At 41.6% G+C, this 18,946-nt stretch overlaps 1 protein-coding gene across 3 annotated transcripts in view; it reads left to right on the forward strand.

The window, feature by feature from the left end:
* LOC106876523 (dystroglycan 1) overlaps positions 1-18,070 on the forward strand; it is a 68,675-nt gene extending 50,605 nt beyond the window's left edge. For all 3 annotated transcript variants that reach the window (XM_089345595.1, XM_089345597.1, XM_089345596.1), the window contains exons 2-3: positions 5,856-7,179; positions 15,367-18,070. In XM_089345595.1, the coding sequence (XP_089201721.1) occupies positions 6,244-7,179; positions 15,367-17,676 (3,246 nt within the window). In that variant the 5' untranslated portion in view covers positions 5,856-6,243 and the 3' untranslated portion in view covers positions 17,677-18,070. The remainder of the gene's footprint in view (positions 1-5,855; positions 7,180-15,366) is intronic.
* Positions 18,071-18,946: the final 876 nt, after the last annotated feature.

Below are 18,946 nucleotides of genomic sequence, written 5' to 3' on the forward strand. Positions count from 1 at the left end.
ACGTCGATTCGATGGAGAGAGAGACTGAGCTAATCATGTACAGCACAAAACATTTGGTCGCTCAAAACAAATCGTTTGGCAGCAGAAAAAGCTGAATGCTCATTTGTTGTCTCTGGTGAAAGTATACATCATCATCATCATCATCATCATCATCGTTTAACGTCCGCCTTCCATGCTAGCATGGGTTGGACGATTTGACTGAGGACTGGTGAAACCGGATGGCAACACCAGGCTCCAATCTGATTTGGTAGAGTTTCTACAGCTGGATGCCCTTCCTAACGCCGACCACTCAGAGAGTGTAGTGGGTGCTTTTCATCATCATATATTGGGAAAGCCTTCCTTTTTCTGTCGAGGGATCAATTGCCCCTTTATTAGACTGTTTTTCTTAGTCATTGCACGGTAATCGCCATAAACTTATATAAAAAATACTTTTATTATTATCATTTACAGGATTGTAAATCATGGGTCGGTTTGTTTGACTAAAGGTGGTGCTCCAGCATGGCCACAGTTAAATGCTTGAAGCCAGTAAAAGAATAAAAGATGTATATGTGTGTGTGTGTGTGTATACATATATAGGTGTGTGTATATTAAGATAGAGCAATCAAGTTAATTAATCCATGGAAAGAACATGAGAAAACAGGTGTTTCTACAGATAACATTATCTCTCTCTGTCTGTCTCTCTCTCTCTTTCTCTCCGTGTGTGTGTGTGTGTGTGGCTAGGCATACAGGATGAAGTCCTCACTCCAGATGATAATGAAGTATGTATACACACCACCGCCCAAATGTAAACAGTATACACACAGATACAATTCTCCCTGTGTGATTATGTATAGTGTTGAGGTAGTAAAAAAAAAGAGTGGGGGGGGGGGAACAGGCCAGACAAGCTGTGAATCAACTCTCTCTCTGTGAACTAACCTGATTTAGGGACCAGTTTCTGGGTCAAACCCTACATTGCTACACTCCTTTACTTGTTGAAAAGGGGGCCACAACTGCAGTTATTTACTCAGCATAAGCACACACACACACACACACATGATTCTAGATCTGCTTTCCTTGTTGACATGGACTGCCACGGTTGGATTCAGCACATGTTCAGAAAGTGTTGCACTTGCCCAAATGAATTGGAGGCCTTCATCTTCCTCCTACACTTCATTTTTTTTTTTTTTTTTTTACAAGATTTTCTGTGTCACAGCCCCTTTGTGTGTGTGTTTGGTAAGAAACGGTTCTGAGGGGTTAAATGCTGTGAGTAGGAGGGGTTAGGAAAGACAATGGAAGGCAGGAGAAGAAGTTATTAGGGGTTTAATTTGCTGAAATAGGGTTTGGGATAGAAAAGTAAATGGGTGGGTAGACAGATAGGTAGATAGTCTGACTACTCCTACATATGGCACACGGGACCCAGAACAAGCCAATACACACAAGCATACTTCTATAATTACATACATATAGCTATACACACACACACACACACCTCCATCACTATCTATATGCACATAAATTTGTGTGTGTATATACTTGTATATATATATATATATATACATACCATACACAATCTCTCTCTCTCTATATATACACTACCACAAACAACTATTTAGTTTCGTAGCAGTCCATATGGTCACAGAGATATACAGAAGCACATTTAGCCATACGTATACACCAACAATTACACCACATCATGAACAAATACATTTATATATATATATACACCCACACTCGAGCCACCATTCTACACACAGATTACATTGTTTTCTCTTTAAACAATGAAGTTATTGTATTATCCGAGAGATTTCTAGATTGGTGTGTGTGTGTATGTGTATACACACACACTTCAGACTTGTGAATGTATATATATATGAATGCATCTATTTATGTTGAAGTATGATTCGTGTCTATATAAAGAGGTGTGTATACAGCCATGTGTTTATGGCCATGTAGGCACGGCATGATCTCTGCGGTTGACAAACTTATCTCTCGAACGACCACCTTGTCGTGGTTTCAATCCTAGCTTAACCCACTCGGAGCTGTGGTGTGGATCAAACACAATGGTACACGCATATATATACATTGGCTGAAACACATTGAAGAATATATATGATGGGCTTCTGCACGGTTTCCGTCTACCAAATCCACTCACAAGGCTTTGGTCAGCCCAGGGCTATAGTAGAAGACATTTGCCCATGGGAATGAACCCAGAACCATGTGTTTGGGAAGTAACTTTTCTTAACCATACAACCACATCTGCATCCATGTGTGTGTATGCTTGTGTTAGAAGTTTGTGTGTGTGTGTGTGTGTGTGTGTTAGTGTGTTATTAATATATATATATATATATATATATATATATATATATATATATATATATATATATATATATATATATATATATATATATATATATATATACATATATATATATATATATATATGTGTGTGTGTGTGAGAATGATGGAGAACTACTATTGCTGTGTGTGTGTGTGTGTGTGTGTGGTTGAACATCTAGGAGTTTGGAAGTTAAATGTGAGCTTGTTGGTGTGTGTGTGTGTGTGTGAGAGATATTGACTCATTTCCAAGGAAAAAATAGTTTCCCAGATATGCTACACTACACACGAACCAAATAAAGGAAGTACACATTAGATAAATGTAGTCCTAGATACATCATTATGTCTCACTAAAACATGGGATGGTCATGGCTGGAACACCTTTGATGATCATTGTGTTTGCCATCAGAGCTGACCTGAACTAAACAACGGTACACACTATATATATATATATATATATATATATATATATATATATACACATTCAGCCTCTTTGTTTTATTAGCATCTGTATGTTATTACATGTTTTTATATATATATATATGTATATATATAGTGTGTATACACACTCATCTTTCTAGTTTCTACACACCATTAACTAGCTTCCTTGGCACAGTTCCACACTGGCCTCGACGCCCTTTCACCCTTTCCTATTTGTCTGTCTGTGCGTCCTCCTCCTGATCGCGTGTCTATGTGCTTCTGTGTGTAACTATTTCCCCCCCACCTCTCTCTCTATATATATAAATATATATACATACACACACACACACACACACACATATATATAAATGTGTGTGTGTATACGCACACACCAACATTGTTCTGGAAGTTGAGACCAAGACTTCTACAGCTTAGTTGCATATAATGTGTATGTATATGTATGTGTAAGTATATATATATATATATATATATATATATATATATATATATATATATATATAGTGGCTGTGTGGTAAGTAGGTTGCTTCCCAACCACATGGTTCCTGGTTCAGTCCCACTGCGTGGAACCTTGAGCAAGAGTCTTCTTCTATAACCTTGGGCCGACCAAAGCCTTACGAGTGGATTTGGTAGATGGAAACTGAAAGAACCCTGTTGTATATATATATATATATATATATATATATATATATGTATATGTATGTGTGTGTGTATATGTGTGTTTGTCCCTCCCACCATCGCTTGACAACCAATGTTGGTGTGTTTACGTTGCTGTCACATAGCGGTTCGGCAAAAGGGTTTGATAGAATTAAGTACTAGGCTTACAAAGAATAAGTCCTGGGGTCGATTTGCTCGACTATAAAGGCGGTGCTCCAGCATGGCTGCAGTCAAATGACTGAAACAAGTAAAAGAGTAAAAAGAATGTGTGTGTGTGTGTCTATACACACACACGCACACACATCCTCTTGTAATGTCAGTTTTCCCTGCTGGCCTGAGTTGGGATCCAGCAAGTTGCAAGACTGAGTTCCCCTCCCATGGTGGCCTGGTTTCTATGGTTGGATGCCCTTCCTAATGCCAACCACTTCACAGAGAAAAAAAGTCATCAGAATTTTTGGAAAAAATTTTTTCTATTTCTTCATTATTATAACTGGTTTCAGAGTCACTGCTCTTCATCAGTCTGGAATATCATCATCATCATCATCATCGTTTAACGTCCGCTTTCCATGCTAGCATGGGTTGGACGATTTGACTGAGGACTGGTGAAACCGGATGGCTACACCAGGCTCCAATCTGATTTGGCAGAGTTTCTACAGCTGGATGCCCTTCCTAACACCAACCACTCAGAGAGTGTAGTGGGTGCTTTGACGTGTCACCCGCACGAAGGCCAGTCAGGCGATACTGGCAACGGCCACGCTCGAAATGGTGTCTTTTATGTGCCACCCACACAAGAGCCAGTCCAGGGGCACTGGCAACGATATGTATACACACACACACACACACACACACACACACACACACACACATATATATAACATGTATGTATATACATATATATATGTAGATTGATATGAACACACAGGCAAGACTGTTGGATTAAAATTTCTGCAAAATGCATCACATGTGTGTATATATTAAGTGTTTTTAAGTGTGTATATATGATATGTATATACATATACCCTCACATATAATTATGTGTGTGTATAAATATATATATATATATATATATATATATATATATATATATATATATATATATGCCTATGCACATATGTATCTATACAGGAGTATACATAAATATGAGATAATCTATGTGTATATGTGTGTGTATATATATATATATGCTGTATACATACAGTTGTTCAGATTCTTTGTAGATTATGTTACAATGTTGATTACGGAAAATTGGGCGTTATATTTGCCATTCGAGAAAGCAAAATCAAATTTGGAAATAATGAAAGGATTGTGGATACATACACATGTACATATTACATTCACATATTAATGCATACATGTGTGTGTGTGTGTGTGTGTGTGTATCATTATTTAATGTCCTTCCCATGCTGGCACGGGTTGGACAGCTGGTCTGAGGACTGGCAAGCCAGGAGGCTGCACCAAACTCCAGTTTGATCCAGCAAGGTTTCTACAGCTGGATGCTCTTCCTAACGCCAACCACTCACAGAGTGTAGTGGTTGGAAGTGCAACGGTTGAGGTGCAATGGGCAGGCAGAGGCTAGGGTGCAATTTGTCCAACCAAACATTCCAAAGTGGTGCCCCAGAATGGCCACAGCGCAGTCCAATGACTGAAACAAGCAAAAGATACAAGAATATTATCAATTTATTGCCAATATATTTATCAGTCTAGAACTAATCTAGAACCAATCAGCCAGCATTGTCAATATTATTTCATGGTTATTTCTGATGATCCAAAAGATGAAACAACAAGCAATTTCTCTCAATTTTGTCTCCTGCTCTTTTATTTGTTCTCTGCTTGATCTTCTACACCCTCTATTGTGTACTTTATGAACTTTTGTTTATTACACATCATGCATACTCCACGTTTACACACAATATTCTGTGTTAACATAGACATACCTGCCACCTTCAATCTTCCGGATACCAATACCTCTTATGTATGTATATATGTTTGTTTATATATATATATATATATATATATACACACACACACGCACACACATATATATATATATATATATATGTATGTGCTGGTGTCATGTAAAAAGCACCCACTACACTCTTGGAGTGGTTGGTATTAGGAAGGGCTTCCAGCTGTAGAAACTTGCCAGATCGGATTGGACCCTGGTGCATGGTGCAGCCTTCTGGTTCACCAGTCCTCAGTCAAACCGTCCAACCCATGCCAACATGGAAAGCGGACGTTAAATGATAACGATGATAATATATATATACATATATATATATAGTTATCTTTTATTAATTATAACGAGTCTTAAAAAATTTTTGATATCACCACGTATGTGCCTAAATGTGTCTGTATCTATGCCTCTGTGTATCTAGGAATACATTAAATACCAGTATTCTGCCTTTATATATATATCTAAACATCTTGTCCTTCTTTCTCTCCTCCAGGTACCCCACTTACATGCTGTTGCAAGAACCAAGAGGAAGTAACCCATATACTACCAGGACCCTTATTCGAACCTGTGAATCTTACTGACACATTTTGGCTACTCATTTAAACTTTTGGTGCTATATATATACATACATATATATACACACACACACATTACATTTTATACTTGGATTATATATATACACACACATATATATATACACTCATTGAGCTTACATCAAAAGACCATTTCTTTTTGCTATTGTACCAAAACCCTGCGGATCGCTTGCTTTCAGGAGGCAGTTTACACGACAACAGCCAGGAGTACAACAAGGTTCTCCTCTCTGTTGTCTCCTCTTTCACTCTGTCCGTATTCTAACCCTTTTTTTGAATTCGTATTATGACATGGGCAGAAAGAAAGGCATTTCTACCACCACATCACCAAGCTCTGCTGTGACAGCCAGCAGCGTAGCTGTACTCTCCCACCAACGCCTCCCCTTGGATTGTACAATCCCCACCGCCGCCGCCACCAGCACAGGCGTCTACTCACGCCAACACTACCACCCCTATAATAACTACAGCCAACGAAGCAGTGGTTGTGGTGGTGGGGGTGGAGGTAGCGGTAAGTGTAGGAAAATGCACTGCCACTCTGAGAACGACAACATGACCACCACTACTGATGTGGATTCTGATGCTTCCTCATGTTACTCTCCCCGCCACAATCACCACCACCACCACCACCACCATCATCATCAGCCCCATCCCCACAGAGCCCTGTCGGTGATGAGCCCCGCCAGCTGCAGCAATGACAAGGACACTACCCGTTCTCCCTGGTCGGCCCAGCAGACCCTTTCGTCGTCCCCACTGCTGCTCCCACCCACTTCCTCACCAACCCACACGGCCCTACACAGACGGCGCTTCCTCTCGCCTCTCCGCCTCTGGACGACGCTCGTCCTCTTCATTGCGCTGCTGATGCAGCCAACTGTTGCCTTGGAGGCACAGCAACAGCAACAGCAACCCGCCGCCGGCATGTTCAACGTAGAGAGGGACGTTGGGGCCCCGCCAGTGGCACCAGCAGCCAGCATGCAGCTGAAACTCAACGACATCCAAAGTTACTTGAAGTCCCTCGACAAAAGCAAAAAGGGAGAAGCAAATCAAACAACCACCACCACCACCACCACCACCACCGCATCTACCGCTGCCATTCATAGCGACCCCGTTAAGGACCGGGAGCCTGTGTCATTAATGTGGGGTATTGGAGATACGACAGCCTACGTAGGACGCTTGTTTACCTATCCGCTACCAAATGATGCTTTCAAAGGAGACATAAAGTCATTCAAGGTATGCACACCCTCTCTTTTTCACTTTTTCATTGCTTCTATATTGATTTTTGTTCAATCCCTTCAACCCCCCCCCTGCCCCCTTTTTTTTTAACCCTTTCGTATTTGGATTATTCTACCAAATGTGATATTTATTCACATTTTTGTCTCTCCCTTCCTTACTCTACCATCCCATTTATGCCCTGATCCCCCCATTCCTGCACTTGCCCCTCGTCCTCTCCTAATCCCTTCCTCTCTCCCTTTGGCTGTGTATAATCTTATATCTCCCCTACAGCAACAAACCCTGTTTCTGCCCTCATTCTTGCTCTCCCTCCCTCTCTCGCCAGGTAACCACGTACCTCTTCTATAGCAAGACCTCTCTTTCTTTCTCAAACCGGGGTTCCGCAAGAAAGAGTGAGATAAGCTAATGCTAATTTCATGATTGTAATCTTACTATACATGAACAACATATTATTGGTTTTTGTAATATATATATGTGTATATATATATATATATATATATATATATATATATACGATATTTACCATGTGAAAGGTGATGAAAATAATATATAGATAGATAGATAGATAAATATGGCGGGCTTTCAGTTTCCATCTACCAAAATCCACTTGCCCAAGGTGCCATGCAGTGGGACTGAACCTGGAACCATGTAGTTGGGACTGACCTGGGTCAATGCACCGACCCAGGTCAGTGACCTATGTCTGGGGTAAACATCCAGTGGTGCAGAGAAGGGGGAGGGGAAAGTGAGATTCATTAGTAACGCAGCCAGTCCCTCTGTGGAAGTTTCCCCCCCCCCAATCCCCACCCCTGCCCCATGGGAAAGCGTACGCATGTGTGGATAGGCATGGTCACCCTTCAGTGACGGTGGCCTGCTACGTTGTACGGCAGATAAAGTTTGTGCGTCAGCGTAGACTTGGGGAACATGTAGGAATAGAAAACCTCCACAGGTCTCTTGTGAGTGTAACCTAATAGCTATAGAGAAATAAACAATATTAACAATAATAATAATAATAATAATGGCAAGCGCTGCTCTCTCGTTCCGTAATAATGATATGAAAAGGGAAGAAATAATAATGTCAGTATGAAAATAAAACAAGATGATGATACAATGTTAAATAATAACAATGTTTATGCTTACATCCATATTTGTGTGTGTGTGTGTGTGTGTGTTCACATGGAGTTTCATTGTATGGCTTGATGTATATGTACTTGATCACTATATATATATATATATATACACACACACACACACACACTATCTATCTATGTATGTGGTTATACAAGTTTATCCGATACTTTCTGTTAACCGTCGTCAGTCTGGGCACTGATGAAATTACTCACACACACACACACACACACACACACAAATGCTTGTTTTTTTATGTCAAATCATATCTAAAAACAATTTAATATGAAACTGGAGGATTATTTAGTAATTCAGTTGTATGTAATATATGCATGTGTGTGTGTATATGTGTGTGTGTATGTTGATATATATATATGTGTGTGTGTGTATTCATGTATGTGTGTGTATAAATTTGTATCTATATATTTTCCCATGCACACAGAGAAAGAAGGAATTTAATATTTTAGAATATTCATCAAGATATATGGGTCTCTCAGTTAATGCATGTGAGTTCTTGAGCAAGGCCCTTCATTCCACCTTGCTTAAGTTTCTCACAGCCTCTCAGAGAATCAAACGGGCCTCACCTGCTCTTTACTCAATAAGCACCGTCGTCATCAACATTTAAGTTCCACTTTCCATGCTGGCATGGGTTGGCTAGCTTGACAGGAACTTGCAAGGCCAGGGCCCACAGCTGGATCCTCCCTGCCTGCTTTGGCAGGGTTTCTACAGCTGGATGCCCTTCCTCACAGCACTCACACTAATGCTTGTCTTACATGGCATTTTGGTTTCAGGATCTCCATTCTGTTGTGGTGGGCAGGTCTTCTTGGGTACAGCAAAAGCCTGGCATTGTTCATCGGTGAAGAAGTTTGCTTCCCGACCACATGGTCTCAGGTTCAGTTTCACTGTATGACACCCTGGCAACTGTCTTCCACTATAGCCCTGGGCTGACCACCAGAGCCTTGTGAATGGTAGTAGTAGTAGTAGTAGTCTTCAGTTTTCAACGACATCACTGTAAGATTCAACAAAGGTTTAGCTGTTATTTCTAGCAAATCTGATAACCCTAACCCCTAGTTCCTTTCATCGTTCGCTTGACTGATTCCTACAATTTCTCTTCCAGCCAAATTAATTATATAATGTCATACATAATTAATGAGTTCATTAGTTAATCAATTAATCCTAATATTTGATGAAGCTGTACCAAATTTATCTGTCTGACCAGTGCACGAATGGTGCACTGGTCAGTGGTGTTGGAGGGGTGGGGGTGGTAGTCGCTTGTGTGCTGTATAGAGGGAGAGGCTTCCTTGCCACAACATCACTGAACATCTCGCAGCTTGGGGGCAAGGAGGGTACATATATGTGGTCACCCACTTTGCTAGAAATAAGTTTGCTGCTACTGTCACATCGCTGGATCACAGCAGGCCTGGGGTTAAACACACACACACACACACACACACACACACACACACACACACAATCCGTTCAGCTGATGTCAATTCATGACTCTGGGTTTGGGCATTGGACTCTGGCCATGCTGGGGCACCATTTTGACCCTGGTACTTTTTTTTTTTTTAAAGCCTGGTTCTTGTTCTATTGGTTTCTTTTGCTGAACCTCTAGGTTACGGGGATGTAAACACACCAGGGCCGGTTGCCAAGCAGTGGTGTGGGACAAACGCACACATCTGATGGGCTTCTTTCAGTTTCCTTCTACCAAATCTACTCAAGGCTTTGGTTGGCCCAGGGCTATAGCAGAAGACACTTGCCTAAGGTGCTACGCAGTGGGACTGAACCCAGAACTATGTGGTTGGAAAATTAGCTTCTTACCACACAGCCACATTGTATGTATATATATGTGTATATATCTATCTACCTCTATTCACCCATATCACGTATAATGTACTAGTATAGGAACACACATCCCTTACATATACGCACATACATACACTACATGTTGTATCAGTACACACTCACTTTGTCAGTGTGTATAACTATATATATATATATGTATATAAACACGCACCTCTACATACATACATACATACAAACATGTATATACACACATGCATACATGTTTAACCTTTTGAATTTAAATTTGAACTTTAAGCACTCCAATATGAACACTGATGTGAAATTAATTTCCAGGCAATGGTCTCTCTATATATCCGTCTGTCCATCAATCTGCCAAGCAATATGTACACACACACACACACACACACACACACACACACACACACACACACACACACACAACTCACTTATATCTATGTGTACCTACATTCATCATCATCATCATCATTGTCTTTTACATTATAATATATTATAATGAAGTTGTAATGTAGGAAAGCAGAGAGAAGTGGGGGTTGGGGGTGTGATGGCAGAGAGGAGAGGTGAGAGTAGTGGATGTATGTAGAAGTTGGTTGATGGGAACTCCATGTAGACAAAACAATATATCTATGGGTGTCTACGCGCGTGTGTATATCATCATCATCATCGTTTAACGTCCGCTTTCCATGCTAGCATGGGTTGGACGATATATATATATATATATATATATATATATATATATATATATATATATATATATATATATAGAGCCACAGGAGTGGCTGTGTGGTAAGAAGCTTGCTTTCCAACCACATGGCTCCGGGTTCAGTCCCACTGCATGGCATCTTGGGCAAATGTCCTCTACTTTGGACTGACCAAAGCCTTGTGAGTGGATTTGGTAGACGGAAACTGAAAGAAGCCTGTCTATGTGTGTGTGTGTGTGTGTGTTCCTGTGTTTGTCCCTCTACCACTGCTTGGGATGGTTTGACAGGAGCTGGTGAGGCCAGGGGCCACACCAGGTCCCATCATGGCTTCTACAGTTGCACGCCCTTCCTAACACCAACCACTCCATAGAGTGTATTGAGTGCCCATCATATATGCACTTGATGGGCTTCTTACAGTTTCCGCTTACCAAATTCACTTGCAAGGCTTTTAGTCAGCCCAAGGCTACAGAAACAAACACTTTCCCAAGGTGCTGTAGGTTGGGGTGTCCGGGGCTGGTGAAGGCGGGGTGGGGGGAAGGGGTCAGAGTTTAGAAGAATCTGGTGAGAAAATTGAAATCACTGATTGACCCCTTCTGTTCTGATAAAACATTGACTGACGACAGAGATTAGTGGAAGATGGCATTGAATGAGGAGGGCGGGGGGAGAAATAGATATAAGCGCACGTGTGTGTGTGTGTGTGTGTGTGTGTGTGTGTATAGATATATGTATATATCAACAGCTGTGGCATCTTCCCACGAGTATAGCTGGCTGTGTATATAGGGGTAGGGTGTGTGTGTATATATATATATATATATATATATATATATATATATATATATATATATATATTTATGCTCGGATGTATGTGTGCATATACACACACGTGTGTGTTTAATGCATATAGCTTGGTTGTGTTTCTCAGGATGGTGTAGTGATTAATGGGGGGGGGGCAGTCTTGTGAAAGTTGACAAAATGTCAGGTGATTTGTGTGTGTGTGTGTGTGTGTTTATATGTGTATGTATGCATGAATGTCTGAGTGTGTGTGTGTGTGTGTAGATGTATGTATGTATGTAAGCTTACGCAGACATACTACCACTGCAAATTTAACTATTTTTCCGTAGGTTTAAAAGAGAAACTGATAAACAGCCTTAATCGATTCTCAACCCTTTTTGTTGTCTCAAAACACTTTATTAATTAATATCCAGGTGTGTGGCTCCCTCTGTGTGCCACTAGGGTTAGATATGCCTTTCTTTGCCTTAGCCTCGATTTCACCTATAATTTATCTTTGAAAATTTGTAGACCAACGTTTGTGCGTGTCCCTTTGTATCCTGTAACCTAGCAGTTTGCCAAATAGAGACTGGTAAAAACAAGTTGCAGGCTGGAATATATACCTTGGGGGGTCAATAAGAAAGAAAACTAAAACCTTCGAGGGTGTGCTCCAGCATGGCCACAGCCCAATAATTGTGGCCATGCTGGAACAGTAGGGTGGTACCTCTCCAGCCTGGATTGGACAGTGGTGGTCACAGGACTGACCCTTCTGGCCTCTAAGCTTGCTGGCCATGGGGCCAAACTCAAACGATTATGTGAGAGTGGGCTGGAAAGAGAAATGAAAATGATGGTGGTAAGGTGCCAGGCTGAGCCCTTCAAAGTTGAATGAGGTGGACAACAGAGAAAAGGGTCTGAGTGTTTTTGAGAAAAACAGGAAGGTTGGGTGAACGATTGAAAGTTGCAGTGGGGTGGGGTGAGAGAGGGCTAGAGACAGGGTGGTGGGTGTAGAAGTGAATGATGGAGAAGAGTGGAGGGATGGTCGGTGGTAAACATGAGTGGAGGGATGGTCGGTGGTAAGAATGAGAGGCTGATGTCAATAAATGTGGTTTTGGGTGGGGAGAGGAGGTGATGACTGGCAGAGTGCAGAAAGGGTGAAGAGCAGCCAAGTAATTAGAAATTATGCGCGGCTGTGACATATATATGTTTATTTATTAGTGCATGAATGCAATATAATTTTAATTATTAATCAATCAATATATAGATCTGTGTGGATTTAGTCACCTGTACTTACTAACACCACCACTGCTGCTGCTGCTCTGGCTTTCGCTCACCACCCCCACTACCCCTTTCCATCACCACTCCTCATATCACACCTTTACTTCATTCCAGTTTTTTTTTTTTTTCACAGTCTTGCATCATCACTGTCATCATCACCATCGTCCTACACAGACTCTCTCTGCTGGTATGGGGTTAGCTGGGTCATCGTGGTCTGAGTTAGTTTTTGCCCTTCCTCAAGAGGGCTGCAGGACCACTTATCATTCATGTGTTTAATTCAAGCCATAGTTTCTACAACTGGATACCCTTCTAACATCAAACCCTTTACACAGTGTACCGGATGCTATTTATTCTCTCCCTGGCACCAAAGGAGTGACCTGGGCTTCAGCAAGACCAAGGAATCCTCTCACACTTTGCATTGTCTTTTGCTTTTTACAGAGGGCACTAAGTGCTGCTTTAATGTGGAACAAACGCTTGAGAAGTTGTCTTCTTTACTGAAGAAATTGTTGCCATTTGTTTATGGCAATGTGATTGAGAGGCTGGCAAAAAGAGAGAAGTGAAGCAAGGAGGTGACAGCAGAGGGAGAAGTAGGAGAGAAATAATGACAGGCAGTTATATCTTGGTTGCTGGTGAGGATGTTGAATGAGAAAATCTTCAGAAAGGGGAAAGAGAAAGGGCTCATGGCAAAATGCAAGTCGGGAATGAGTGATGGAAGCAGAAGGATTACAGCTGTAAACAAAGTACTCAATACATTAAAAAGTTGTGATTGCTGTACACACACACACACACAAGTGCCAATGCATGAAGCTCTTGACCTTGAGTCACTCTGTAACTCTGCCAATTATTATTAAGGAGTACATATACAGGTGTGGCTTGCTACCCAACTGCATCCCCACCCCCCACAAGCTGCCCCTGTGGCAAAAATTTAAAATAATAATAATAATAATCATTATTATTATGAAATATTCTTTTCTCCTCTAGGCACAAGGCCCCGAAATTTTTCGGGAGTTGGGAGGAGGGCAGTCGATTATGTATGTATCTGTGTGTGTGTGTGTGTGTGTGTGTGTGTGTTTTACTCTCGTTCCCCCCCCCCTCTCGTTGGTAACCCACATCTCCTCTCCACCCCCTTTACATCCCACTCTCTCTTTTCTCCTCCTCACACCACCACCACCACCACGTTCCCTCTTCCATCAGTCTGGAGTTTGAGTTTTTCAATGTTATCTCTGTGACCTAGAAACAAACTTGTCTGTCTGATGGCGGGAGGGGGGGGGGACTCTGTGTGTGTGTGTGTGTGTGTGTGTGTAAGGAAGGCGACCCGTAAGAGTGTGTGTGTGTGTGTGTGTTTGAGAAGGAGAAACTGTATGGAAGAGACTGTGTGTGTGTGAGAAAGAGAGAGACAGAATTTGTGTGTGTGTGAGAGAAAGCAAGAGACTGTACATCTGTGTGTGTGTGTGTGTGTGTGTGTTAGTTTTCTCTTCTAAGTCTCTTGGGTTGTGTGTGTGTGTGTGTGTAAAGTTGATTGTGTGCGTATGTGTCTACACTAGTTCCTGTGCTGAGTCTGTGTGTGCGTGCACAGTTCAGCTGTTGACGAGTGTATGTGTGTGTGTGTGTGTGTGTGTGTATGTATGTGTGTGTGTGCAGGGGTTCCTTGCGCATACATAACTTCACACATTGCATGTGTGTGTGTGTGTATGTATCTGTATGTGTGTACTTTGTTTAAATGTGTGTGTCTATATCTATGTGTGTATGTGCTTTTCTACTCTAGGTGCAAGGCCCAAAATAATCGATTAGATTGACCCCAGTACACAACCGGTACTTAATTTATTGACCCCCGAAAGGATGAAAGGCACAGTCGACCTCGGCAGAATTTGAACTCAGAACATAAAGACAGACAAAACACCACCAGGCATTTCACCCGGTGTGCTAACATTTCTGCCAGCTTTTAGCTTTGTGTGTGTGTGTGTGTGTATGCATTTGTATGTATGTGCGTGTATGTTGCTTATCTGTGTGTGAATATATATGTATGCTGTGTTTGTGGATATGTATTAGTATGTATATGTGTGTGTATGTTTATCTCCTCTGTGTGTCTATGTATGTATGTCTTTGCAGTATGTCTTATGGTTTGTGGGGCTGGTATAGTGTATGCATGTGTGTATGTGTGTGTGAGTAAGCTTTCAACATATAATTAAAAATGATGCCCATGGTTAAGTGTTGTTATATTATATAGCCCTGGGTCAGCTCTATACAAGCAGGTTTATTATGATCAAAAGCAATCCCAGCTATGACCATCCCATATTTTCCCCCACACGCTGGAAAGAGCCAAGATTATTATTATTATTATTATTATTATTATTATTATTATTAAGCTGAATCTGCATCTCTAATTTGTTATTGGTGTTTTTCGTTTTGATTTTTGCTTTTAAATGATTTCTTTTTGTCCTTCATCAGCTGAAGTATCTAATTATTCCTTCTTTTTTTTTCCTGTTCTTTCCAGGTGATGGAGGCCGGCAAGACGACCCTACCCAAGTGGTTGTATTTCAACGTTGAGACTCGTACCTTCTCTGGAGTCCCGAAACCAGCAGACATCGCCCAGTATTACATCGAGGTTGTGGCACAGGCCGAGGACCAAGGGGCTGTCAGTCAGTTTGCCAAAGACGTCTTCTCGATTCATGTGACCAAAGAAAGCTCGAAACCTGCCACGGCAGCAGCAATCAGTGGCTCATCCTCAAAGAAGAACGGCAAGGGTTCAAATTCTCCACCAGTTGTCCGATGCATGCCCCAGGAGCCAGAAACAGCGTTTACGCTAATTGTTGACGCAGACCTTGATCAACTTTCTCCCCACAGCATTGTGGGGCTGTTGAAGAAACTGGAGTACAATCTAGGACTTGCACCTGAGATGTTTAAGGTCGGTCCTGCCACCACTGGCAACAGGCCCATCCCTCCTGTTCATGCAGTTGCCCCAAACACATCGTCCTCGTCCACCCTTGTATCAGGGCCTGGTGACATAAAAACCGCAAAACACCCCGGGGTGTTTGTCACGTGGCTGGTTGGTTGTGGCAGAGTGGAGCTACAGCACATGAACGTTCTAGAAAGGGTGGAATCCATTTCGGCAAATGGCACCTTGGCCGAGCTCCTCGGTTATGGAGTTGTTGGGTGGCATGTGACAAACAGACAAGTAATCCTGCCTGAGAAGAGGGTAAGGCGTGCAGCCATCATGGCCACCCCGGCTGTCATTGACATTGCACCGACAGTCGTGGCGACAAGGACCCGTGGTCACGAGGGAGATGGAGGCATGACTCACCGTGTGCCCACCATGGAGTCGTCCCTCATACAACCGACGCGCACCCACCCGCATTCACACAAGACCCACCACCGACATACGGACGGAATGACCACTCTGCACCCGTCGACCATGGGGCCGAAAGGTGGAAGCACCCTGAAGACGAAATCTCTGCCGGATGGAATGTTCACGATGACAGGAGGAGACGTTAGTATGACTGGAGTTGTACCGCCAATCATTCCAACGAAACCCTCGACAGGGATGGCCACCAGCATGCCCGAATATTGCAGTCACGCAAGAAAGCTAAAACCACGAATAGCACACAAGATTCCTGTGCAGGAATTTGAGGCCGGGAAGCGAGCCTACTTCTCTGTGCCGTCTGATACATTCATTGACTGCAAGGACCCCAGCGATCGCTTGAAGCTGGGATTTTTCCTTGATGATTACAAACAGATTCCAAAAGACTTTTGGCTGCAGCCAGACTCGGCCAATGATAAGAGCATGATTGGGTTGCCAATGGAAAGCGATGTGGGCAACCACAACATGACGGTGGTGGCGATAAACAGCGATGGAATGACCGACTTTTTGGACTTTCTCGTGAAGGTTCTGCACAACAAGAACCTCAAGGACAATGAGGTAACCCACAAGATTAAAATGAAGTTCAGTATCGAGTACAAGAAATTTATGTCAAACATCAACTCAAGGCTTGATCTCATTGACAAGATTGGCAAATTGTACGGAGATGCAGATGCGAGCAGCGTCACGGTGCTTGAAATAGCAGAGGGCTCAGTGGAGGTGTCCTGGACAAACAACACTCTCGTTGGCACGAAATGCCCCGATGATGCCACCAAAGTCCTTTTTGAACACCTGGTTGATGACAAAAAACAGGTGAAACGTTCAGCAAGGAAAGCAATGAAACCTTTCAAGCTGCAGTCGGCCCAAATAATCCCAATGGGAGCTTGTGCTGGGGGCTATATCATCCCGATGCCAAGCACCCCAGTGGCACCAGGGGCAGCAACAACACCGGAAATCGAGAAACAACAGTCAGATGATGAGAACGATATTCTTATTTCAACCGTCGTCCCTGCTGTCATCATCGTGTCCATATTGCTTCTGGCATTGCTTGTTGCTTGCATCCTTTACCGAAAGAAACGGAAAGGAAAGATGTCACTCTCGTCTGCTGGCGAACACGACGCATACAGCGGGAAGGGTGCCCCAGTGATCTTCGCTGAAGAGCTTGAGGACAAACCGACCGACTGCCAAAGGCCCCTCATCCTGGATGACGAAAAGCCACCACATCCACCTCCTGAGTACCAGCACTCATCCAGCGAGAGCACCCAGTCGACCCCGAACCAAGACAGAAGAAGAGGTGGGCATCGCAGCGATGGTGGAGTAAACGAACCCATACTCGGCTCGCAACCGTATGAGCCACCACCTCCTGTCACCGCGTCGCAGGGCAAGAAACAACCACGCCCCCACGTGCAACCCCCCTACAGATCGCCTCCTCCGTATGTGCCTCCATAAGTTCGTTACTGAAGTGTAATTATATATATAACTGTATGTATATATATATATGTATGTATGTATACTTATACATATATAGCGTATATGTGTGTGTGTGCGTATATATTATATACACTTGTGTTCTATTCTGTATATATTTATTTATATACGTGAATATATATTCATGTATATATCACAAATATATATATGTATATACATATATATACACACACACACACACACATTTATATACATATGTATATATGTATATACATACATATATCACACATTTGTAATATGCGTGTATACACGCATATTTACACACTAAACACGCATACATTATATATATATGTGTGTGTGTGTGTGTGTGTGTGTGTGTTATGTAAACCTCTACCACTGTTCAATCAACCAAAAATACAAACTAATAATCAAAACAATGGCCCTTTGCCCTGTCCTCCTGCTCCAGAGGCCCCTACCCAATGCTCCACCCCCTCTTTATAAAAACAAAAAAAGACAAAAACAAAAAAAAACATGGACAAAGACAAACAAAAAAAACTATACAATAAAATTAACATTTTACAAATGTAACAGTTTATACAAGATATACATGTATATATACACACACACACACACATCTACATGTATATCAATATATATATATATATATCTTACGTGATGTATGTATATATATATATATATATATATATATATATATATATATATATATATACACACCTGTGTACATGACTATAAATGTGTATGTGTGTTGTGTGTGTATAGAAGGATATTTGTATATACATGAGAACTTTTATGCGTAATATATACATGTGAATATATAGACATATGCAAATATATATGAGTGTTTGTGTATATGTGTGTGTGTGTGTATATATATATATATATATATATATATATATATATACATATATATAAGATGTGCCTAATCATTTGATTAGAAAACTTACAGTTCAAAAACGGTAAAGAACTCAATACAATTTTAAAGTGTCTACTGTCTGTATGTGTATATATATATACATATGTACATATATATATATATATATATATATATATATATACACACACACACACACATATATACATGTGTGTATATATATACACACACACACACACACACACACATGTACATATACGTACATATACACATGCATACGTATATATATATATATATGTGTGTGTGTGTGTATATATATATAGACATACATACAGACATCTCCATATATGTGTGTGTATACATGCGTAGTCACATGTTTATGTGTACACGCACTTGTGT

This window comes from Octopus bimaculoides, chromosome 29 (genome assembly GCF_046866305.1).
Source record: "Octopus bimaculoides isolate indiv1 chromosome 29, ASM4686630v1, whole genome shotgun sequence".
NCBI lineage: Eukaryota > Metazoa > Mollusca > Cephalopoda > Octopoda > Octopodidae > Octopus > Octopus bimaculoides.